We start from the raw sequence: 24,804 nt of genomic DNA on the forward strand, positions 1-24,804 counted from the left end.
AAAGTGGACTGATGACCTTGTTGTTGGCAAACATCCTTCGTGTCGGAGCAGTCAGACTTTACTTTGTGTCCTCTTCACTGATGAGAAGGTGGATAATATAGTTGGGCGAGCAGGAGTTTGTAAGATTAGAGAGGAGAGTTTTTGGGAAGATGAAGGATGAGAGTTTTTTTTTTTTATCACCACGACTGCAGTTCCTCCTCTGAAGTGTCATGTAAAAAGAGTCAGCCGCTAACTCAAAGCTGCGCCAGGCGACTTTGGATGCTGGCAGGTCTACGTAGCAGTGAGGAGAAAATGGGGAGACTGTTTAGAAAATCTGAGCCTCAGTATCCAGATATCGTGTAAACAGTTATTAAACTGCAGACAGTGACTCAGGCGCAGTTTGAATATACTTTTGTGTCATATTTGGGTTAATTATTCATAACCCTCCATGCAGGCTTTTTACAGTATCCATAGTAATCTGTCCAATCATATTGCTTCACCAGAGAAACCCAATTAATGAATGAGGATGAGAGTCAGCCAAGACGTGCACATCCACACTATGTGTTGGCCAGCAGCTCCTGACTGTCATTTGAACTGCTGCTGGTCACAGTGTATCCAGAGGGCCTGAGATAAGAATGTGTGTTATCCATTACAGAAAGCCATGTTTGAAAGGGAGAAGCTTGTTGTAGGTGTCCTGGTTGCTTTTGGATTCGCCGCATGGCCAAAAGTGTGCAGTACGGGATTGCTGAACATTTCAGCTCAGAAGCATGGGCATTAATCTGCTGCTGTAACGTCCTCCTGCCTTCTCTGAAGGCTTTGTAAGATTTTGGCTGCAGGGATTTGCTCACATTCACCCACAAGAGCATTAGTGAGATCAGCCCGATTTTGGGTGATCGGGCTCAGCTCATAGTCATAGCGTTCCAGTCCATCCCAGAAGTGTTGGATGGGGCTGAGGTCAGGACTGTGTGTGGTGATGTTCTGGGCTAGGAGAGCTTTGTCATCGTGATGACTAACATCACGGTTACAGTAGAGGTCCACTAGCCTTAACTTAGTACTTTTTATTATTATTATTATTATTTTGTTCTGGTTGTCAGATTAGGAAACACTTCTTGGAGTACTTGTCATATCTAAAAATATCATTGTATGCTGTAGCATAACCATGTATAACTGACCCATGCCAAAAGTACAGTGTTCATGGTGTCCATATACTTTGGGCTTTAGAGGTTCCTGTGAGAATGGGGTGAGGACATGCCGTCTTAATGTGTGTTTTTATGGCTGTAGATGCTGAGATACTGTGTTTAACAGTCACTCCTAACAAAGATGTGTCTCACTTCAGGCTGGAATTTATATTTTTCAGCAGAGGTCAGTGGCATCATTAATGGCTGGAGCTCAGTGGGATTTGAGTGTCAACGCACAAACAAAAGCGGGCCGCACTTATTTGCACTCTCCCTTACCTTTTTTTATCTCTCATTTTACCTTGCCATATCTTATCTCATGCAGCAGCACTCTCCTCGGTGCTTAAAGTATCGGTGCTGCATCCTCCCCTGTCAGTGGACAATGCAAAATGATGTGACACAACCAACCCGAGTTTAAAATGTCAGAGCAAACCCTTAATTGCGTGAGGGGATATCGGAATCGGTGCCAGCTGAGATGCAAACACTGCGATAAAGTTTCCCAGTCTGCCCTGGCTTGACTATAAAATGTCACAGTGGCCCTTTAATTGTGCCAGAGAAGGTCTGAGTCAATGTTAGCCGTTATCTACACGGTGCTGATAAGGTTCTGCTGTGGTCAATGCACATTACCAAACAGGTGCGGCATTGATCAAGGGGAGACTGCTGACACAGGAGACACAGGATCGTTTCCACTTTATACTCTCATAGGCTGAGTGTATTTATTCCTTTATAATGTGACACCATTTTGAAAATTGACTTCAGCTCCAATAAAATATATGCTGTTAGTCATTTGGACAGGAGGTGGATTTTTTTTGAGCAAAAGATATCTCAAACACCTGAACCTGGAATGCTTTCAGCCTTAACCTCTCACTGACTAAAACAACAACAGTACATGTCAGTTTAAATGCCTTTTACCACAATTATTTTATGCAAATGTTTTTTTGCTTTTTTTTAAATGTAGGCATGTATTAATCATTTTCATTTACAAAACTGGCTCATTAACAGAGAGCTTGAACAAACCCATGCTGTCATACTGAAATTCAGCCCGGAGTCGTGCCTTTGACGGTGAAGGCAGCCCTTTTCAAGGGATTTATAGATTGTAAGAACTTTTATTACTGAGTGACCTTTATAACCTGCTGGTCCGCTTGTTTTTGAACCACATAATATTGCCTTTTATTCTCCAGGAAATGAGTTTGTTTGGCCAAAGTGTCACTCTCTTTCTGCCTTTGTCCGTCAAGCTTTTCACTGGAGTGACATGGCTGTGAATCAGGCGAGACAAACTCGTCTGTCTCGATTCTTTCCTCAGAGGTCTTTTAGAGAAGTTTTTCAAACGCGGGCTGAAGTGTGTCACACTGAAATGCTATGATCCAGGGACATTTGCATTAAAGCCAACCTGCCAAAATCTCAAATGGACCCGGTGCAGATCAAACACTTGGCTGAGGTGACAGTAGCCCGAAGGTAAGAGGAACAGACTTGTGACTGAAAAGTCACCACTTTGAATCAGTTTCAAAGTTAGAAATTTCAGGGCTAATGATGTGAGAGAAAAACTTGACAAGTGGAGTCGGACTGTCCTTGAGCAAAGCACTCAGTAGAAGCTGTGCAGTGGCAGAGAAGAATGCAACACACTCTTAGGCGACTGAACAAAGTGCATTGTGTCATAGCATTGTGTAGGACATGGGGTGAAAATTGGTGTCGTGTTTCCGTCACAGCTGATGAATACCTGTTGAGTTATTTGACTCGAGAAGGAATACTGATTGCACCCTTTCCCACTGAAGACAAAAGCCAGATGTTAGTGAGGTTTTGTCCGCTTTGACATGGGTAAATTAAGCTTTCAGACTCAACTCGGTTATTCAAACTGGTCTTCGTGGATTGTATTTCACTGCCACGCTGATACCTGAAGCAACACAACTGCAACAGGAGTGGATCTGTGGTTGTGAAATCATTTCAGCACAGGATCACAAGGCTTTACTGTTACTGCTCAAGATAAGTTCAGAAGATCAGCAAGGCCTGGAGCCAGAGCTGCACAGGTGACATTGGAAACAGTTAACTGGGATTTACATAGTTTCAGTGTTTGACAGTAATAGGACGGAGATGGGGTGAGATTCTCCAGAACAAAATTCAGAGAACCAGGATGAGACTGGAAGCAAATACTCAGGAGGACTGGATAAAACTTGCAAAAAAAAAAAAAAAGCATCAACCTCTTATCTAAACCAATTAGGGAATGATGTCAGTATGTGAAGAGATGTCTGCAGTTCCTCAAGCTTTTAGAGCCAAATGTAAAAGAGAAAAGTCCTCCAGATCACAATCATCACTTGCGTGTCGTGTCTTTGGTTCACAAACTTTTTTCACTCACTCGGGTTTTAACCACAGAGCATGAAGCGACCTCGCTCACTTACTCACTTATCTCATATTTAGCATTTTGTACTCCATCCATCTTATTATTTTTACTATTATTTTCCTTAATAACTATAGTCAGTGCGTGGCCCTGACCCGGGAAATGCACTGGTGTCTTAGCAGTTTGTTTCGCCATGTAATTTGTCTTTAGTGTACTGTAATGTGCTCTTTTAAGCAACCTCTGGCACAAGAATTTAATTAATCAATTAATAAAGAGATTCATAAAGTTCTGTCTTATCTTATATTTTCTTTAATAAACACCAGGTGGTCCGTCAAGCCTTGGATAAATGACAAGAACTACAACAAGAATTACAGCAAAAAATTTGTGCCTACAAAGAAATCCCGTAATCGGATCAGATCCCTCCTTGTGGCTTCTGATGGCCAACATAAACTAGGCCGCTAACCGCCAAGTCTGTCCTTCTGGGGCACAAGCATCCGCCTTCATGGTGCACACAGTCTAACAAACACCAGCCCCTTCTCCCTGTAATGGATTGATCAGTTGTGCATGTTAAATCACAAGGACAAGGACATGACGTGCATATGGGTGCACTCAAACACACATCCGTGGCGGCGTGCACGTAGTGTACACAGACAAACAAACGCTCCGGCTGTGGTGAAAGAAGGGTATTGTTAATCTCTGCCCCCCCTACCTCTTCATCGTCCCGGAGGGGAGAAGAAAGGGTGACCCAAATTTGACACGACCGGGGTGCATGTTGTCAGGGATGGTTGGGTTTGTCCATGAATGGGTGCACTGTACACACCAAAACACGCACACAAACAGATGCAGCTTCGTGCGCGTGAATTTGAGTTGTTAAGTGACACTTGAAGACAGCCCCTTCACACTCATGTCCGCGTGTGAACGCATTCTGAGACACGCCTAAGTGAGTGATGCGCATGCACACCTACACACAAACACACGCAGCATAACAGGTTAGTGATGCATGAGTGCTTGACCTGCTTGTCTGGACGGAGGAAGGGGGTTGGGGTAGGACGTGCTTTACTGCTCTGTGTGTGCGCGCATTAGTAGGAGTGACCGGCATACCTTTACACCCCCGCGCACCAATGGCATCCCTCCTCCCCCTCCCTGGTTTTCCCACCACGGTGCCCTGCAGTCATGTGGCTGAGCTGCACTCTGCTATCTGAAGCATGGATCTGCAACTGTTTACCTTCCCTCTCCTTCCGCTTTACTGCTGCTGCTTTTAGGACTCTGAGCGTCTGCCGGTCAGTGCACACACACACACACACAGGTCCGCGGCGTGTGTCTTCAGAAACTCATAACTTTACCTGAAGAGCCACATGCAGTTTAAGTTTACTAGCGGGGTGATTCTGCAGGAAATAGCTTGACAGACTTGGAAGGAGGACTACGCAGATCTGAAACGTGAGTAAAAGTTGCAATAACAGCGTGTCAAAATAGTCCATTAGAGGAAAAAGTCCTCCATTGAAAATGCTACTTAAGTTAAAGTATGGAAGTATTATCAGCAAAATGCACTAAAAATACTCAACACAGCAAATTGTAAAATGTTTTGTATGCAAAAGCTTTATTATGGCTTCCTCTAAAACGTAGTGGAGAAAAACGATTTCTTATTATTTATATCACGTGAGTTTTATTGATTGTATTGACTTTAATTAGTTTTCAGTGAGTGATTTGTTCATTTTGTACAAATTCACAGTTTATCCAAACAGCTTCACGTTTCTGCTGTAACCTTTTGGCTGCTTGCATATTCTGCTTAAAGCTAACTTTACGTCTTCTCTCCAAAGGATTAGACTTTAAAATGTGCAGTGGTAAACAGCTTATAAGTCCCTGTACGACCACGAATTCAATACTTTTCCTTTATTGTTTGTGTACTGATTAAACACCCAAGACATGGACTGCTGGTAGGCGTATTTTTGAATATTTAGCAGAGGCAGGCTAACTGTTTCCCCTTGGTTCGAGTCAAAGCTAATCACCTCCTGGCTCACAGATAAGAGAGTGGTTTTATTCTGGAAAGAGAGTGAATAAGCTACCCAAAATGTTAACCCCGTTGCTTTAAATTATTGGAATGAACTGAAAAGTAAAGGTGTAAATCACAAGGTTCATCACAGTATGATATGTTATTATTAATTCTTTGGACAGCAATACTATATTAGATAATATTACAAAGTCTGCCGCAGTAACATACATTCGATTCGGGTGCTTGCGATCCATATGAGATGATTTCATGTGTCCACATCATATGCTCTCATGCAGCATCTTTTGCCCTCTTTTCTCTCAAAATCATTATTCCCTAAAGGGTAATAAATACCCTTGTTGTTTTTCTCTTCTTGTGTTTCCTTTAAAACTGGGGTTTATGGTCGCCAACAGTGCTGAATGAGTGTGTGATACTTTTGTGAGCTAATGGGAACTCCATCTCCAAAGCTAACCAAGCTAACGTCCGCTAAAGTTAACCCAGATCGGCGAATAAAGTTAGAAAGTTGGGCTTTTGTAAAGGAATTGGATGCAATATTAGCATACGCCCCCGAGTGCGGGATGAGTGATCAACGTTTATTTTGATTTCATGGGAACTTTAAAAGCATTTGTTAGCTATTAATACAGACAACCACACAGCTCACCACAGTGTGAACAAATAAAGCCTCAACACGTTTTGATGTGGGATTACTCAGAAACGTGTTGTCCGACTCTGCCAGCTTCTCTTACCCTGTTTTGTTTTGACAGGTTGGGCCTCACCGGCGTTATGTTGTGTGAATTCCCTTCCTCTTCCTCTTCCTCCTCCTCCTCCTCCTCCTCCTCCTCCTCCTTCCTCCTCTCTCACTCTTTTTCTACACCTGCTTTGTCTTTTTTGGTCTTATCTTACCTTTTTTTCTTTTCTCCAGTATTTCTTCCTCAGCTTTACCTTATTGCTGTTCCACACCTCTTCTTCTTCTTCTTCTCCGCCTACATCTTCTTCTGCTGCCTTTTCTCTGTTTCTCCTCGTCCTTTTTTGACACACGCACCTTCCTCTGCTTCCGCTTAATCATTTGCTGCTTCTTTTCTCTTACTGTTGTCGTCCTCCTTCTTATTGCTTTATGTTCGTTTTTCATTTCTCTGCACTTTTTCCCTTTGCGGTTTGTCCCTTTTCTTACCTTATTATCTGATTTTTTTCTTCATTCCTCACTTTATCCAGTTTAGCCTCTCGATTTCTGCTTGTTCCCCTCTTTCATACTTTTACTTACTTATCAAGCTTCCTCTTCTTTTCTCTTCCTCTGCATCTCTTTTATGAGTACCGTCCTCTTGTTCGGCTTCGTTTTTACCTCGTTTTCCTCGCCGACTTCCCCGCTGAGCCCTCCCTCCGCGCTCTTTTCCTCCTCTCCATCACTGTCATTTTCATCAGCTTATCCCTCGCTTCTTCCACCTTCTCCTCACTCTCTTCCTCTTCATCAGTCTGTTTACCCCCTGTGTCTTCGGACTCTTGCTGACGTCTTGTTTCTTTGGGCCGCCGCAGCCCAGATGAGACGAGTTTTGGCTTCTGCTCACCGTTTGCCAACTGGCTGATCCTGCTGTTTTTGCATTGCAGCGGTCAGGCAGTTTCATAATCAATTATTTTTAACGCTGTGAAATGGACAGCTCTCTATCAGCGAATGCCGGGCGTGTGATATGCCTCTATGAATACAAATAGCCAGGGACAAGTTTTCTTAAAGCAAGCACTTACAAAATGAAACATCTAAAAACTTCCTGAGGAAAAGGCAGATCTCAGTTCTCAGTTTACCACTTCGTCATTAATATTTATGTCCAAACATTTAATTGGAAACAGATGAGAAATTTGATCCAAAACTCAGATTCTTATTGCATTTATTTTGGGTTTTGACTGTGATCCTTCAAAGAGGTTCTTAGCTTTTTGGTTAAGTTAGAACAGTTTTGGCTAATGGCTTTATTGATGCTTTATTGATTGTAAGTCCTCAACGAGAATAAACCTTGTTTTCTTCCTGTGCATTAAGGCCACAGCCAGCAGCCTGACATGTGAGCTGGCTTGGCTCTGTTCAAAGTCTGTACAAAAAGGGTTTTTTGGCAGGGTCTTCTCGTCGCAGTGAGGTTTCCAGTCTCTGCAAATAAAACTAACCGGCTTCTCATATTTAGCTTAAAAGTGATTTTTCACCATCTGCAGTTATTAAGCCAATACACAGATCAACAATGAAGTGTTCATATTAAAAACCATAAAGGCTGCATCTTATTAAATGTCCCGTCCCTGTTTTCCAGGTCAGGAGTAAAAATAATCAACTGACCATTAACAAGTCAGTTTCAGTCACTGTAACTTACACTTACTTACAGTCTTAAATAATTTATTGGACGTTGGTAAAGCTTGTAGAAGTAAATGCAAGCACATAACCGCCAGCTGTAGCACGACACAGCAGCTAACGCGAGTCATTTAGTAGCAGCGTTACACTAACTGTTTGTGAGTTTGCATGATGTTCAGTGCGATTAATGGGAAAGTTTTTCACGTGGGAACGTTAATTCCAACCAGATTAAGTTGGTCAGAGTTTGCACAGGCATGTTAGCCTTGTGCTGGAAGGAGGCAGGTGGCTTCGTCAGATCCTGTGCCATGTTGGCATGCATGTTCCCCAAAATATAATCCCCATATTTTCCTTCTTTCTTTCTGCAGCATCTCGACCACCCAAGCAGCTCGTGTCTTGTCTGAGTCTCGTCCCATCCTTTCCCTGCTGGATCGCTCTGCTTTCTTTTCCTATCTTCTAGGTGCTCGTTTCCTCTCGCTTACTGTTTGAATTTCCCACACAAAGTAGAAGAGAATAAAACTTAACAGTCGTCATGTGGTGGAAAATTGTTTTCATTGTCACCTCAGAGACACAAAACATGGAGCAGCCTTCACATCTTTGCTCCAGTTTTTTCACTGACATGGTTTACATCCCTCAGTGAAATATAATGCCTACCATCATTATTAAACCCTTTCAAATTCAACTGAGTAACCTCCAAGATGCACAGTGGCTGAGCTGAAAATGACTACTGACGCATATTAGTGCATCATCCAAATTGATGCTGAAGGTTGTGGGACTTTTGGCGTGTACGATGGCTGAGTTTCCTCTTAAGTTTAGAGGCATAATTACACTTCAACATTTTCCTGCTGCTGGCAGTTTTTAGTTTAGCAGAAGGAAGACATCAACAGAAGCGATCCCAAATGCCATTAAAAAACAGCACAGAATCTGTGGGTGGGTGGACTGCCTGCCCTCATATAAAAACACATCATTATCTTTTTGTATTTTGTGGTGGTGCTGCTGTATATTAATTTCTATTCATGACTCCAAAACACTCCCACGTTGACTGCGCTCGTTTAAATCTGACACCTGCCAAACTTTTTGTAAGCTGCCTACATTTCTGAATGTGTTCTCTGGGCGTGAAGGCTCTGCAGAGGAGTCTTAAGGCCATCAGGGCTCATCGAGTTTAAAAAACAGCAGATGTGGTCACCTTTTAAATCGCGATATCTTACCGTATGGACGCTGCAGGAAGTCCAGTGTGTCTTGTTTGAATATGACCAGCAAGAATGAGAAAAATGAGAAGATTCCACCGAAAAATAGGCAAATATAGGCATTTGTAGCTGCATTTATTTATTAATTCTCACTCATTAATTTTGTTAAAGAGACAAATTGTTTCAAATTGATAGAAACTGACGCAAATTAACTTTAGATTTAGATTACATTTACATTTAGAACATTGCAACTTCTCTAGAGATTTTCACTTTCTTTTCTTTTGTCTCTTTTATCCTCTTTTTGTCTTGTTTTGTGCCAAAAAGGAGCTTAACACACTTCAGCGTTATTTATAAATCAGTTGATGATCGCAAGCTAAATGTAGCACCTTTCATTTCTGGTGCTATTAAAGGTCCCACTTGTGACTACCAATGCCAATACACAGTTGTTACCGTGAAATACCCTTTGATGGGCGAGGGGGTGTTGACATGCTTTGTTGTCGCACACCACATAGTGTTGCTAAGCAACCATACACCACCAGGAAGGAATCCATGTTGTCCCGGGATGCAAGTTCAACCTAAGACTCTATACTTCACTGACGCTGCTGTTCCTCCAAAGCTGTCAGCGAGATGGTGCTGGGAGTGTGTGTGTGTGTGTGTGTGTGTGTGTGTGAGATAGAGAGAGTGAGTGTGTGTTGCAGGGCTTTAGGGATGAGTGGAGAGTGGGGAGTTGGTCGGGAGTGTGTTGTGGGGTAAGGGATTGGCTGAGGGGTTGTGAGGGGGAGTGTGTGTGCTTGTGTGTGTGCGTGTGTGTGTGTGTGTGTGTGTGTGCATGGAGGGAGAAAAAGAAGGCGGAGTGGGGTGGGGGTTAGGAATCTGTTTACAATGGCCTGAGGGATAGTCGCTTAAGCTGCCAGAGAGAGAGAGAAACAGTCAGATATCGAGAAGAAGCATGAGAGAAAAAAGTCCAAGATGGGCAGAGAAAGAAGGACAAGAAAGGAAGAAAAATCGGGAGAGAGAGTCAAAGGGAAGGAGTGAATGAAGGGAGAGAAAAAGCCCTGCAACTCATGAGAGGATTAAAAACAAACTTGAGGAGTGCTTTAAGGCTCCTCAGCAGAAGTTGCACAAGGAGTCACAGGAGGGAAACTGCAGGGTGATGCAGAGCAGTAGTTACACGAGATCTCTGCTCTCGGCCATGCAAATTGGATATCGTGTGTGTGAGTTTGAGTTTTGTGTGTGTGTGTGTGTGTGTGAGAGAGAGAGAGAGAGAGAGAGAGAGACAGAGTTTGTGTGCACTCTGCTGCAGAAAAGTTGACACTAACTAATGGGCTCATTCTTCCTTTTTTTCTTTGTTTGTGTACTCGTGCTGTTGGCTGCTTTGTGTGTGTGTGTGTGTGTTCCTTCCTGTGTGTGTGTGTGTGTGTGTGCTTGTGCAGACTTTGAGGAGCAGTTGTACGACACCAAGCTGACCGGTCAGACTTTCCGACATCCATCCTCGCAGAGCTCTGACGAGACGTCCACCTCGCTCAGCCGATCGCCCGTCTCCCTCAACAACAAGAGACCTGACTTCATCTTCCTGGTAAACACACACACACACTCACGCACGTGCGCGCACACATATGCATGCTTATTTGATCACAAGGCTGAATCGCACCAAATGTCATCCACCTTGTAAACAAACACGCGCGTCTTTAAAGATTCTGCTGCGAGTAAGCGCACAGACAGGAATATAATTTCTTATCTTATCATATGTGTCCTTTTCCACAGGCAAAACACACACTTGTTGTCCACTTCTTGTGGTCTGAAAAACATTCGAGTTGATTTCTTTGCAGCCAAGCGCACACACACCCACGCACACACTCACAAACCAAACCGTGTCCACCTCACTTATCTTTCTCACTTTTCTTCCAGCCTTCGCATTCCCACTAAACTCAGGCTAACTCACTCTGTCCCACTCCTTCTGCCCTCTCTGCCCTCCTCCACTCTTCATCTCTGCCGTACTACACTTTCTTACCAAACTTACACAAGACTTTTTTTTCTTAGCTCAGTGAAGCAGACACGAGACGTTTACTTACCCACGTTATTTTAAAGGAAAGCCTGAAGTGTTCTTGCCCTTTGACGAATGACATTGTTGTCGTCTGTCTCCTTCCCTGCATTCATTAATTTTATTTCAGCCATATCCGGTGCAATATTTCATCTGTCTTCTTTTGATTAAGTTTGGCAGGATGATGCATCTTGCTATATGACGAATGTTAGAATTCCTCACATTTTTCTGTATTTGTGGCTCTGTGTATATTCTGTGGTCATTTTTATTCTTGCTGGTGGATTCCTCCTTTAACGTGCAGGATCCGTGTTATGTCCACAGCCCGTTTCGCTGCAGATAAACTCAGGGATGAAGTGTTCCTTAATGGGCTGATGAAGCTCTGCTGTTGTTTGAGCCAGCCAACAGAATATGAAGCAGTTAAAATGAGCCTAAACATCTACGGCAGTAAAATGCAAACATGGGCATTAATGCAGCAGCGATATTAATCCAAAAACACTGACAGGGAAACATTTTACTGCACAGTGAGGATAGTTGTATAGTTCTATAGTTCTAGACACAGATGGTGTCTAATGTGTGTGTCCAGTGTTTAATACACACATGCATACCGCATGTCTATGAACAAAACACTCTATACTGACTCTACATCAGTCAGGACTGGAGTCTTTAGGAGTACAACTTGAAGGTCACAGTGAGATATGCTGCACGTTATTGATCGGTCCTGTAGTTCCAGCCTTTAATCCGAAACACCATGCAGCAACATTATTCTTCTCCACGGTGTCACCGACGCTGCTTCAGCTCAAAGTTGTGTTGTGACAAAACGCCTCATTGCTGCTGTTATCACCCCTTTCACATGAAGGGCTAGAGCTGAATTAACCAAATAATACACTGTGCAGCGTCTCACCCCCTTCCCTCTTTTAGATTTGTCAGAATTACTCATCGTCCTTTTCACGCTATCAGCAGGTTTCCATAAACAAATGCCAAATCGCTTAAATATCACTAATACCCGATCGGAATTAAAACAGCAAATGACATCCGGCGCTTCTTGTTCATCAGCTCGCGCTCACTGAAGCACAGTGGAGTGCTTACTGACTGATTTGCAAGGTTGTAAGAATGAATTTCAAGGACTTATGTCTTTGTATTATGCACTCACAGCACATCAAAAGTGAACACACGCACATGCACACACACACTGCAGCGCCTCCATATTCGCTCTGCCTTTGCTGCTAATACTTCTCAGACTGTTTCCCCGAATCGTGCCATTACGGCGGCTTGATGGACTCCCACGGTGATTTTACTGCAAGATGGCTGCACATTTCCTGCATGTCGACGCACTGTTCCTTCAGCAAGCTGTTAAACTGCTCTGTTAAGTTAATGCCTTTCTCTCTGTTTGGGCTAATTTCAATTAGAGTTTGGCAGATTCCCACGAGACAATCTGGATTTCAGTTTCTACATGCCTGCACTCCTCACATGTGTTTCATCAGGGAGGAGACGCTGGAGTGGCTCCTGCATTGCAGCAGCACCAAAGCCTGTTTAATGCCTTGCTTGAGGGCTCTTTGGCAGTTGTGGTCGATACCTTAGGTTTAGTACCAGACGGCTGACACCTTCCTGTAGGCACCAGGAACTGAACCGGCAATGTCTGTGCTACTCGTCAGTCTCTGTCCCCGCTGGCTAATCAGATCTAAACAGGAAATTCAAATATTTCTTCCCCTTCTCAAAACCATCTTCCTCTTCTTTTACTTCTTCACTATGTTCTCTGCTCGCCTGCAACAGATGTTAAAATCCAAATCATCATCTTGTGGTGTTTTTTTTGTTTTTTTTTCTCTCTCTCTCTCTGAACCAGCTCTTCTTTCTCCCCATAGCCGGCGTCCAAACAGCTCTACGAAGATGAAACCACCTCCTCAGTTTTTGGACTGAGGTCCATGACCGACCCGTCTCCCTCCCCGTCCCCTTCGCCCTGCGGCTCAGATCGACCCCCGCTGGGTTGGAGTAGTAACAACAGCAGCAGCAGTACCGCCACTGTTGGACCACCCGTTGCAGAGAAACCACGCTGGAACTTCGGGAGACGTACGCCGGGTCACTTCATACCGCTCGACATCACAGGTACAACAAACCCGAAATAACTCTGAGGACAAGTGAGAGTCACATTTGCTAAAGTCGTAACCTGTTGTTGATGTGAGGTGGAAGTATTTTGGAAAGCTTATTTTTGTGTGTTGACCTTTTCGTATAGATATCTGTTGGCGGGAGACAGGAAAGGTGATGATCTGCAACAGACTCAGACTCTTTGCAGTGATATTTTGTGTGTCTTTGACAACTGATCTTCCTGGATTATTGATGTTGCGCTGAATGGAAATTGTGGACAAAAAAAATCGTTACAGGCTGCATAATATTTCCCAGTTTTGTCTTAGAAGTATTGTTGGACTGGCACAGCTACAGCATCTCAGGGAATATCATGAATGTTTCATAGCCTCACCCGAACTGATCCTGAGCCATTAAAGTTGCTGTATTCAAATGAGTACATGTAAATGCAGGCAAGTGGCATCCAGCCTATGAAGTATGAGTGTTGATTATCCAATCAAAGTGCATGATGCTAATATGCTCAAGCTGCCTTAGTGATGTTATGCAGCGTTCGGTCAATTAGTTGATTAATTGACTGATAGAAAATTACCCTGCGGTGTTTGGATATCGGACTGATTGTTTGAGTCACTGTAAATGTTTTGGACTGAGCAAACAAAGGATGTAAGAAGAGAACAGATGCACAAAGGTGTCAAAACCGCGAGAAACTCCTGCAGGAAAAGCGCCAACGTTTTGTTCTCTGCGTGCACGTTCCCTCGTTGTTTGAACAGTTTGCACATTCATGCCAGAAGTCGTAACTCACAAGCTACACTGGATGATGTACACACACACACACACACACACACACAAGTTTGAGCTTTAAGGGTGAAAATTCTGCAGGAACAAGATTTGACGTCGAGAACATTTTCTTCTTGTGATCACGTTTGCCGTCGCCCTCGCCCATCTCCTGCAGTCAGCTCGGCTTGTGTGCGTGTGTGTCAGAGCTGTTAGTATGCTGCGGTCATCCTCAGCAACATCGTTCTGACACTCCCGCTTCCACTCGTCTCAGCCGAGCCTCGTCCTCCTTGTTTACTTCGCGTGCGTGTGTGTGTGCGTGTGTGAATGTGCACGTGTGGTCCTCCCGGTTTTTGGCATAGCAACTGCTTCGTCACTGGGCGCCTATCCTCTCCTCTCCCCTCCTTCTGCTGCGCACATCCAGCTATAGTTTAATATCTCTGTCTGTCTCTTTGTCTCTTTCTCCCGCTCTCCCTCCGTCCCTCTTTCCCTCTGTCTCTCTCACCCTCCTCACCCACTGCGTAGAGGAGTAGAAGGTCAGGTATAATGATGCATGCCTGTGGCGTTGCAGTTGGTGTTTATTCACTTCCTTCTGAGAGGAAGGAGGAAGGAGGCAGGGTATGACTGGACGATTTAGCAAAAAAATATCTTTTTTTTTTTTCCACGTAGATCAATATCGATATTTATCACAACATAGTATTTGATGATGCTGCCAGTTTGAAGAGCATCTTGATGTTGACTTAAGCCTGCAGAATCCCACCTTGGTTGCCACCATGTATTCTTTCTTCACATTCTTCACCAGCACTCAAACAACGCTTTGCAGTACAGGAAATGGGCTTTACTGTACTTTGGCATGCAAGCCAAAACCTGTAGACTAACTGGCTGTGTTGTCTTGCTTATTTCTGCTGTGTTATCCATAACGTGTAAAAAGGTCAATGTCCACATAAATTTCATCACCACCCCTTATCGTTGTGTCGTCCAGCCCTGTTAGAGCGATGAATGAATATTAAGAGAGAGGGAGGAGTACTGACTTGATTCTGGTTTTGTCTTGTCAATGAATCACTTGAAACAACCAACTACAAGTTTGTCCGTCTCTAAACTCTTTCTGACTTCCCCGTCCTGTTTGTCTCTGTCTGTCTCAAGCCCATTGGTTCTGACTGAAGACATAAATCTTTAAAATTGGGTCACAATATTGTAGGCTTTTCTTTTTAAAAGGCTCATTAATGACCTGCAACAGCTGAGTGAAGTGGTCTTCAGCCAATCAGGAGTGAAAAGTGTATTTGTTTGGGACTATTTTCAGCCGTGGAGTAATACTCATTTGGTGCTGTTGTGAGTATTTTCAGCAGCAGGAGTGTGTGTGTGTGCGTTCAGCACTGAGTCATAATAACCTACAGTGTCCGTGTTGATGCTAATGAGGGAACATGTCACCCTGTGCAGCAGTGTTGCTCGTTAATGTGCTCGTAATAGATTTTGGACAACAATGGAGCCTTCTGGCACACAGGGAGAAGAAATCAGGCTTCGGCTTCACAGACTTTCTCTTCATGGGATTTGTTGACACCAAGAAAAATACAGTAAAGAGAGTGAAAGAGAGAGACACTCCTCCGTCATGGTCTCTGTCTCTCGTCCTCTGCAAGCCAGCGAACAGGTAGCTTGTAGCCAGCTTGCTGTTGCCATGGTAACTCGCCACTCTTCCCCTCTGTCCTCCCTAAAAAAAAAAAAAAAAAGAAGAAGAAGGAGGGAGGTGGGAAAAAAAAACAGAAAGAGTGGCGAAGAAAAGGAGTGGAAGTGGGTAAAAAAAAAGAAAAGACGAAGCCAGGAGAACGGTGGAAAGGTGAGGAGGACAGATGGAGGAGGAAGAGGAGAGGAAATGCAGTGTGAGGAAAGACGCGATGGGAGAGAGGAGGAGGACGGAGGGACGCGGGATGGAGGAATAATGAATGAAGGATAATGAGAGAACATTTTGTCACCGCTCCACTCCTCCTCCCACTTTCCTTCCTCTCCCTTCGTCCCTGTGCATCTCGCTCCGGCGGTTTTCTATGAATGACTGAAAGTGCTGTGGGCAAGATGTGAGAGCAGGACAGGCTGAGAGACAGACAGGCAGAGAGACAGACAGACAGACAGACAGACAGGGTAAGACATTTATCAGTGCACGATTTTTTTTTCAAAGCTTCCGAGGATCTAAATCCCTAAAATTAGATTGATTCTAAGAATTTGTGAGTTTGTGCCATTATTTGTGCTATATTTTTATTTTTTAACTTTAAATCAAGATCATCCATTGATTCCTGTGCAGGAAAGACGTTGTTTCAGCAAGTGAGTTCCTTATGAGTGTAGAACTTGTAAACTGAAATTCAAGCAGCTTGTGACATTGAAAGGACAAGCGGGTAGGAAGGAAAAGCCGGACGTTTAGCTAAAGTTTAGTAAAAACAAGCAGACTTAATGGCAGTGAAACAGACAGGTGGACAGCTTGTGAGTTGAGGAGCAAGGAGCATCTTTTGACAGAGCATCGAAATGCTGCACATTTGAGTAAATTAATTGTAAATTTTGTCGTTACTTCTGCGAAAAGCTAAACACAGGTAAACAGCTTGCAAATGTTGTCAGTGTTGGACGATAAGAGAGGCATTTTGTGAATGCAGTTCTCCATGCAGAAAGCCAATGCGGGAAGTAGACAGCTGAGACACAGACAGGCATTCATGCTGTGGAGCTGCAGACGGCCTAATCCTCTCAGTTTACCTGGAATGCCTCAGTCCAACAGGAATCTGAAAGGGGGAGGAAGTTTTCACAACTGCATCAAATCCTATTGGCTGCTTATTGGGCCTTTTGTGACAGGAATCCATTGCTGGGCAGCGGTTTGAATGCATCTCTAATTGGATCCAGCTCAACAAAGAGCAGACGACTTTTACTTTGAGTCGGTGCTGATAAGACCGCATGCACTTAAGCTGAGAATTTGACAGCAGTGCAGCTCCAAAACAGATGCTGATGGCACTGACGTGTTGCTTTGTGGACGTTTTCTCAGTGCCAGGTCCTCATGCTCTCTCTGTCTGGAGCTTTCAGCCATATCACATGGTCTCCATCAGCACCATTTCCCAACTGCTGCTTCTTAGCACAAAAGTGAACCATCAGCCTGAAGGTGATCGTGTCATTTAGCCAGAGAAGGACTGTTTTTTCTGATTATACAGGCAAGGATGTTAATATTTTGGCTCAGTAGTAATGTAAGGGTTCGAGGGTTGTGCAGTACTTTGATGTAAAATACTGACATGCGAGGTGACGAAGAGATTTGTGTGGAAAATCATGGAGATTTTGTTAAAATGAGTAACACCCCATGCACAACTCACAGGAGGCCGGAAAGCAGTGTAGCAAGGGCCACACTGAAGAGACATTATGATGAATGAATCATTATCCCGTCTCTTTGGTGAAAGCTGCTGATAGTTGAAATAGTGTCTATAATTTATGGCTGCAGGAGAAACACAAAGACTCCGAACCTCTGAATGGCGGCTCTATGACACCCATGCATAACGAGGATGGCGCTCTGAAACAACGTCATTGCATGCACGTACGAAATGTTCCATGTTTGCTGTCCAAAACTGTAGGCTGCAAATCTTGCACTTTGCCTGGATGTCTTGAGTATTGAAGAGACATGCGGTCCAGCAGGAAGTGGGTGAATGCATGACAGTCAGACAGGAAGTCATATTTAGCCTCTCTTGGTGGCTGAGTCATAGCTTAGTCTCTGCTGGATGGCTGCAGAAGCCAAAACATTCTTATTTATTCATGCACCGAGGGGAATGGCCATTGAATGGCACTCAGTGAAGAGCTAAACTGACAGACTGTTGGAAAAATAGACACAGGATGAATGATTGCAGTGAAGAGACTGCTGAGAGATAAAGAGATAAAAAAGGAGATGTTGATAAAGCAGACGAACAGGTGGAAAGATCCCTGAATTTTAAAGAGACAAGATAACATCAAATGACCGTGATGCATCGGCTTCATGTTGACTGGATTCAGTTAAAGCAGTGATTTAATGCTTATCTAGCAAGGAAATTAAAATTCTGGCTTTCGAAATTCAATTCATCACTTGTTGAAGCCCAGCCATCCTGATTGTTGTCATTACTTTCGTGACTTGCAGGTCTAAAACTTTTAAGTGTCTGATGAAACCAGGCTTTGGGAGTGGGAGTGTAGTCGCTGAGGTGCAAAGCAGAGGTCAGGCCAGATTCGACCTTTAAAGCTGCTTGAACAACAACATAAGAATGAGTGCTGATCTGTGATCATTTTGTTCCTTAAACTTTGCGTCTCTGAGGTTTGTTCTGGAAAAGTGGATGAAAACCGCATCACTGAGCCTCATTGGTCCATGTCTGCGTCGAACGTTTTGTGCAGGGAATATTATGACGAAGAGTGTATTAGCTCAGTGTTGTTGTTGCTCAGTGCTTGGATGTATAATTCTAGTGCAGTGCTGCAACAGCGACACAGTTGGAACCTGAATGGAAGGAAAACGTGTTGGAGTCGCTTGAGAGGCAACGACAAGACAAACAGGTAGACAAACGGGTAGAGAAACAGATGATGAAAGTGCATTAGTTTATGGGAACCAAAAAGATCGAGTCACACCTTGTTTTCTATGCTTTGTTTTTGGTATTCCTGTTGCCGTCACGTTGGTTTATGGCTTGCAAAATGAGCAGTTATTGAATTTGACAGCACATTGATGAACAAACAAAAAGATGGAGATCTTTTCCGCTGTGCTTTGCTTGCAGAGGCCTGTTAAAGTCTGTGGTTGCACAATAAATACTGTATTGTTCTTTTAACCGGGTTTGTTTCAGTGGCGTAATGCCAAAACACCTTTTCATCGATCGTACAACAATTTGATTCATTTTCTGTTTTGCCTCATTGATTTTGTTTGTGTGTGTGTACCTGAGTTTGTGTTTTCTGTCTGTCTGATTGGACATCCTGATCTTCAATCACTCAGGAGAACAAAACTTCTCTGAATGGCATCGTTTTGTCATAGGAGATGTATTTTAGCGCTAGAGTATCCGAGTATGACCGTTGCTATAAAACAAGGATGATGGCTTAATAGAAGCCTGACTGGGTTACGCAGCCTGGGGAGAGACAGCACTGCATGTCATTGAGGTAATCAAGTAGGTACCTGTTGCCTCCGCTGACTCACTGGATTATTGTCTGCCCAGACGAGACATCAGCAGTACAGGAAGTACAACATAACAGCAGGTTTCTCAGCGGCGTCTGCTGTAAGTCACTCAGGATTAAGAAAATGACTGCAGAAAATGTACTGCGTAAACTTGTAAGGTTATGGTGACAGAAGCAGAAAGTGAGGCTGTTCGAGCGTGCAGTTACATCACTTTAATGTAGACTTTGTCATCCAGAGACCATCAGTGTCAGCAAGCTCACATTCTCCAACCCTCTGTGACGATTTAACCAAAACTGCTGTTTTGGGGGCCCCCATTCGGCCCCCCAAAAAAACTATAAATGTGGTAAAAGAAATAAAGCAGTACAGAATGGCAAGATTGTGATGTTGTACTCGTAGAACCTCTGTGGAAATTATGGTGAATTTAATGTTAAATGTGTCCCTGGGAATCATCAGCCATATTGATATCATGCAGAAACTAAACTCATGGCTCATGCAGCTGCAGCCCTCTCAGGTCCTGAGCCAAGTTGTATTAAGCTTAATCCTTAATCTTTTGGGGCTCTCAGTTTTTCTTTTTAATTTACATTGTTCTGGAACATTGGCACATTTTGACATTGCGCTCATCTGCACTGTTTTTAAGCCACATTCCTGCATCTTCTCATTTAAATACAGTCACTACAAGTTGTGTCCTTCTCGGCCCATCCCTTACAAAACCACAATTTAAGTAGAGTGAGACAAGCTGGGTATATTCTGAGCCATAATCTAATACTTGCTACCATGTCAACAACATGATTGGATTTGGTGTTTTATTGAATTTACTGTGTGTCAAGTAAAATTACTCTCCTCTTCCTCTCGCTGACCGCCGTGTTCTTCTGTTTCCCCTTCAGGTGAAGGAGAAGGTGGGGGAGGAGGGAAATTCCACGGTGTCGACCTCCTCCAGCACTCCCAGTCTCCATCCCCCTCTCCGGGGGACCCCTTCCCCCACCAGCCCCGCTCCCTGGAACCTATCACAGACACCCTGCACCAGAACCTCCCTCTGAGGAAGACACACTCTGACCTCGACACAACCTCACCTGCAGGTGTGTGCGGCCGTTAAAAGAAAGCTCCTACTTGTACTGTTTTTGATTATTGCAATAAATTATTAATTCCAAGCTCTTGTGGAAATTCCCATAAATGTAGCTCGGTTGGATTCATCTGGGCTTGTTCGCTCTCCTACTGGGTTTATTCCCATGTTAAAATGGGTCACTGTGGCAGGAAATCATCATCATCATCATTTTCCCTCTTCTTTTCTCCTACCAAATTTTGAATTTAACACCGCCAAGATTAATGCCGTTAATCATTTCTTCTCCCTATACGTGCCGTAATCTATTTTACTCAGTGAAGGATGGTTTTGCCGGCAGCCAGGATCTTTTCGTGTCTTGATTGGTTTACTCACTGCAACTCAGTGAGAGGATACAAAGGGTTCACGTAAACAGTTTAACCTGAAGAAGGCTTTAATTGTGGGCAGGCGAGAAAAAGCAGAAGTCTAAACTAAGCATGTAGACATTCTTAGATTCTTTCATTAATGAATCTAAGTGCACACACAAGTCAAAATGCAGAAGTACAAACATTCACATCAATGAATCCTGTAGATGATAAATGACTTACTGTTGTTATTATAAGCAAGACAGTGAATTTCAGGCCTTCACGGTCACCTGGTCTTTATGTTTTAAAAGCGGGATGTCTCAACACTAAAGTCAGATATTTTTTTAAAAGGTGGTTGCAGATAGGAGCTGATGAGTGTTTATGATGTGGTGAGTTTAGTTGTGTTAATTCACCCTCTCCCTGCTTCGCTTCCACAGATAACACTTTGGAGCAGCTTGCCCGACTTCACCCAGGAACTATGGACCACTCGGGGCTGCTGTGCTCAAACACACCCTCAGCTTCCTGGAATGGACCTAAGGGCTCCACGTTTTCTCCTGGAACGTGGAACGAACCTTACAATTACAGCGTGAACAAAGGCCCTGCGGTTCCGCCCAAACAGCACAGCGTCATCGGTAATGCACGAGGGATGCAGGACGGGGTGATGTTAGTGAGCTCGGGACAGTCTGCAAGCTCACATTCCAGTTCATTCACGTCGGTGACAAACCTTTCCGGGAGAGAAGGGAATAACATGCCAGGGATTTCACTGGCAGCAGCTATGATGGGGAAGCGGAGTGAAACTGAAGGGGCTGCAGCAGATGGAGGGAGAGGAGGAGGAGGAGGTGGTGGGGGGGTTGGGGAAGCAGCGAGAGGGCGGGAGCGGTCGGCTCGTTCCATAGCAGCAGCCAATGCCTTCAAGTTCCGGGAGCGCTCCCTTTCTACGCCCACAGATTCTGGTTCCTTCTGCTTTACAGAGGGCGAATTAGGCCAGCCAGATGGGAATATTCTGTCCACAGGGAATGGGAATGCCATGGCAATAGCAGACCACCAACAGCAGCGTCATCACTTTCTGGGTTTGGGAGAGAGCTACGCCCTTCTCTACCCTAGAGGGAGCTCCGAAGACAGTGCCAGTACCACAGACACAATCTCCGTCACAGCTTCAGACTACAGTGCCAATGGCCGCTTGCGCCTACGCTCCCGCTCCATCTCGCTCAAGAAATCCAAGCGCAAGCCGCCGCCTCCCGTGAGGAGCGTGTCTCTCATGAAGAACCTTGGAGAGGCCGAGGGGAGAATCCACCACGAAGGTGGTCTCTACCGGGATGGACGGCCAAAGAGCCTGCACATCCCCAGGGACCACTTCCCAGACTTCCAGCCCGATTTCCTCCTGCCCAGCTCATCCTGCTCCTCTAAACCCAGTGCTGGTGAGCAGGAGCTTGGCCACGGAGGCCCTGATGGACCTCCAAGCTTGGAGGTCCAGGCACCAGATAAGGAGGGAGAGACAGAGCTGACCTTCCCCACTCACTGGCAGCTGGAGGAGTGGAAGAATGACCCTTACAGGTAATGAAACTCTATTTTATATTAGTGGCGTATTTGTTCTGCTCTAAATCTGTTTATGCGCCTGGTTGTATGTTGTCTCAAGGGTTCTCTTCTCTTCTCCAGGTCTCTATCAGGCTCAAGCACAGCAACAGGTACCACAGTGATTGAATGTATGAAAGTCAGAGGCAGCTCAGAGTCCCTGCTTGATTCTCCCTCCACCTCCAGAGCCACCTCACCCTCACAGCTCTCCATGGAAACTGACATCAAAGCATCCTCGCCCTTCAAACCCCCAGGACTTATGTCCCCCTCAAGTGGCTATTCCAGTCAGTCAGAGACCCCCACCCCAACTGTTCCACTCAGTCAAATGGCAGGTCAGGGAACAGCGGGGACAGGGACAACAGGGATGTCAGGGTGCAAGTTACGCCCAAAGATCCCAGAAAGGAAATCATCGCTACCGTCACCCAAGGACCCGGCTGCTAGGTCTAGATTGTCCTTTGAGATGCCTGGAAACGCACATCTGGAGCTGTCATCAATTAAGCCGAAGCAAAAGGCCAGCAGAAGGCATTCAGACACATCAACAGCAGCAAAACCGGGAAAAATCAGCCCCAGCTCTTCACAGGCATTGCCTGTAGTTACCCAGAATGAACTGAAGACTGTTCGACTTCGTTCTGTCTCTCGTGGTGACTTGGAGGACTGTCCTGATGGGGCGTCTGACACCATCGAAGAAGAACAGCATGGCCGAGACCTGGGCGAGGACCCCAGTCCGCCTCCCACCCTTCCAAAGCCCAAACCACCTGTCGCTGTCAAACCTCCATTGCCCAAACGGCCCCTAAACCTCCTACTCAAATCTCCTTCCCCCTCCTCTACCTCACCCCTAGGCCTTGACTCACCTCCTGCCTCACCCGTGGATCGGCCTGTGCCCTTAGGCAACATCTACAAAGTCATGAAAAAACCCAAGCCCAAAAAACCTCCACCACAAGCATCAGCAAGTCCCTGTGTCCTCCCAGATTCTGCCATGACTCCACAAACTACCTGCGATCATCCATTGCTCTCCCAGTCCCAGTCCCTCTCTGAACTTCCTCCTCTCCCAGACCCCCAGCCTCTCCTGGAAGATCCAGTGATGGAGCCTGAATTTGACACAGACCCGGAGATTCGCCTTGGTCCTGAGGACGGAGGCTCACTACCGTCTCCCTGCAGTAACCAGGAGGCCCCGGAGCTCCAGGACAAGAGCAAGACACTCCCCTCGAGGATGACAATCTCCTGTCTGGCAGAGCTGTCAGACAAAAAGAAACCCAAGGTGAGGAAGGCAGTCGATTAATGCTGCGGTTTTTAAATAATCCGATTCATCTCTCAAAATTATAACTGTGCTGATTTAATCTTAAAGGCTTTCTCATTCCTTTCCAGGTTCCACCTCCAGTCCCTAAGAAGCCAAATGTCCTGCTTCTTCCCTCATCCGTCCACTCCTCCACCAACGGCAGCACAGAGCGCCAGACTCCACAGACCGACAGCCCTGTGGGTCTTCGGTCTCCTCTAGCAGCACTCTCACCCGAGGAGTTTCCCAGTACCCCCACTGTTCCCGATATGCCAGAGCATGATGAGAACCACTTGGGAACAGACGAGGAGAGTTCCAAAGAGTCGTCACTTCAGTCATCTCTGCAGGATTCCTCCCTTACAGAGCTGGGAGAGAAGATGGCCGACACAGGGATCGGGGCAGGTATGTTCGAGAAGAAGTTCTGTCTGATTTTTAGTTTGCAGTGAGGAACGGTTCTGGTGAATCTTGTGAAAACAAGTGAAAGCGAGGATGCCTTGCCAGGATCATTTTTATGGTTATTTTTTTATTAAAGTGCGCCAATGCCTCATGTCCTGAACAGGACCAAAACTATTCATGTTATCTTCAGGGCGAGTCTCTGCGCGCTCTGAGCACATATTACATATCATATGTTTTCACAGATTAAAAAAAGCAAGAATTTTCTCACTTTACTCTCAGGGCCTCCGTACTCTGAACAGCAACATTAAACGAAATAAACCAATCATATTCTTGTTTTGACAGAAGCGGTGGAACTCCTGACCTTTTCCTCCTGATCATTTTCTATTCATGTGTTTAATGATAGCTTGTCAGAGCCGCTGGCTTTGATTAGGATGCTTCCCTGCAGCAACAATGATGCATAACCTCCTGGTTTTGCCAGAGGAGATTTCTCAGGCCCAATTGCCCTAAATTAGATTGAATCAAAACAGAGGGTTTCCCACTGTTTGTAACAGTGAAGGTGACATTTATCATCATTATCTAATTATTATCTGATTCTGTATGTGCCTGAGTCAGACATGCACATGTATTATGAATATTTGTTTTGATAAAACAATACAAAGCCAGCAGAAATGTACAGATATGATGTGCTGAACTAAAAATGTGATGCTTTTATGGGTCCTGATCAGAAGACTTGGCAGCCAGCGAGAAGACTGTGCTCCACATCGCCGAGGAAACAGATGACGACTTGCTGGCCAGCACGCCTGCAACACACACCACCGAAGACCTGTTCACTATTATTCACAGGTTTGGTCACACACACACACACACACACATCCGATCCACTAGTATGACACATAGTTCAGTGCTACCTTCTTTACAAACCTTTTCCTAAATGGTCCTCGGAAAGGTTAGACATGGTTAGTGCATTCAAGCCTTATCTGTTTTGACAGTGGACTCTTATTCTGGCAGCATGAATGGTTTCATCCAACACCAAGTCTGTCTGCAGGCTTATTATAACCCAGAGCATTTAACGAAAGACGCATTGTCTTGTTGAAAAGGTGTGAGGCGGCCAGAGCATAAGGTTCCCTAGCAACGGCTACATGTATAGCAGGTTACTGCACGACCAGCGG

At 44.8% G+C, this 24,804-nt stretch overlaps 1 protein-coding gene across 4 annotated transcripts in view; it reads left to right on the forward strand.

The window, feature by feature from the left end:
- The window catches only part of nhsl2 (NHS-like 2), a 99,140-nt gene that overhangs the window by 69,819 nt on the left and 4,517 nt on the right, over positions 1 to 24,804 (forward strand). For 2 of the 4 annotated variants that reach the window (XM_046380620.1, XM_046380622.1), the window contains exons 3-9: positions 10,411 to 10,553; positions 12,878 to 13,118; positions 19,878 to 20,069; positions 20,832 to 21,948; positions 22,051 to 23,224; positions 23,332 to 23,641; positions 24,361 to 24,478. In XM_046380620.1, the coding sequence (XP_046236576.1) occupies positions 10,411 to 10,553; positions 12,878 to 13,118; positions 19,878 to 20,069; positions 20,832 to 21,948; positions 22,051 to 23,224; positions 23,332 to 23,641; positions 24,361 to 24,478 (3,295 nt within the window). Of the gene's footprint in view, positions 1 to 4,692; positions 4,924 to 10,410; positions 10,554 to 12,877; positions 13,119 to 19,877; positions 20,070 to 20,831; positions 21,949 to 22,050; positions 23,225 to 23,331; positions 23,642 to 24,360; positions 24,479 to 24,804 lie in introns of those variants that run through there. The other 2 variants (XM_046380623.1, XM_046380621.1) reach the window with 2 other exon arrangements.

Source organism: Scatophagus argus, chromosome 23 (genome assembly GCF_020382885.2).
Source record: "Scatophagus argus isolate fScaArg1 chromosome 23, fScaArg1.pri, whole genome shotgun sequence".
Classification (NCBI taxonomy): Eukaryota; Metazoa; Chordata; class Actinopteri; family Scatophagidae; genus Scatophagus; species Scatophagus argus.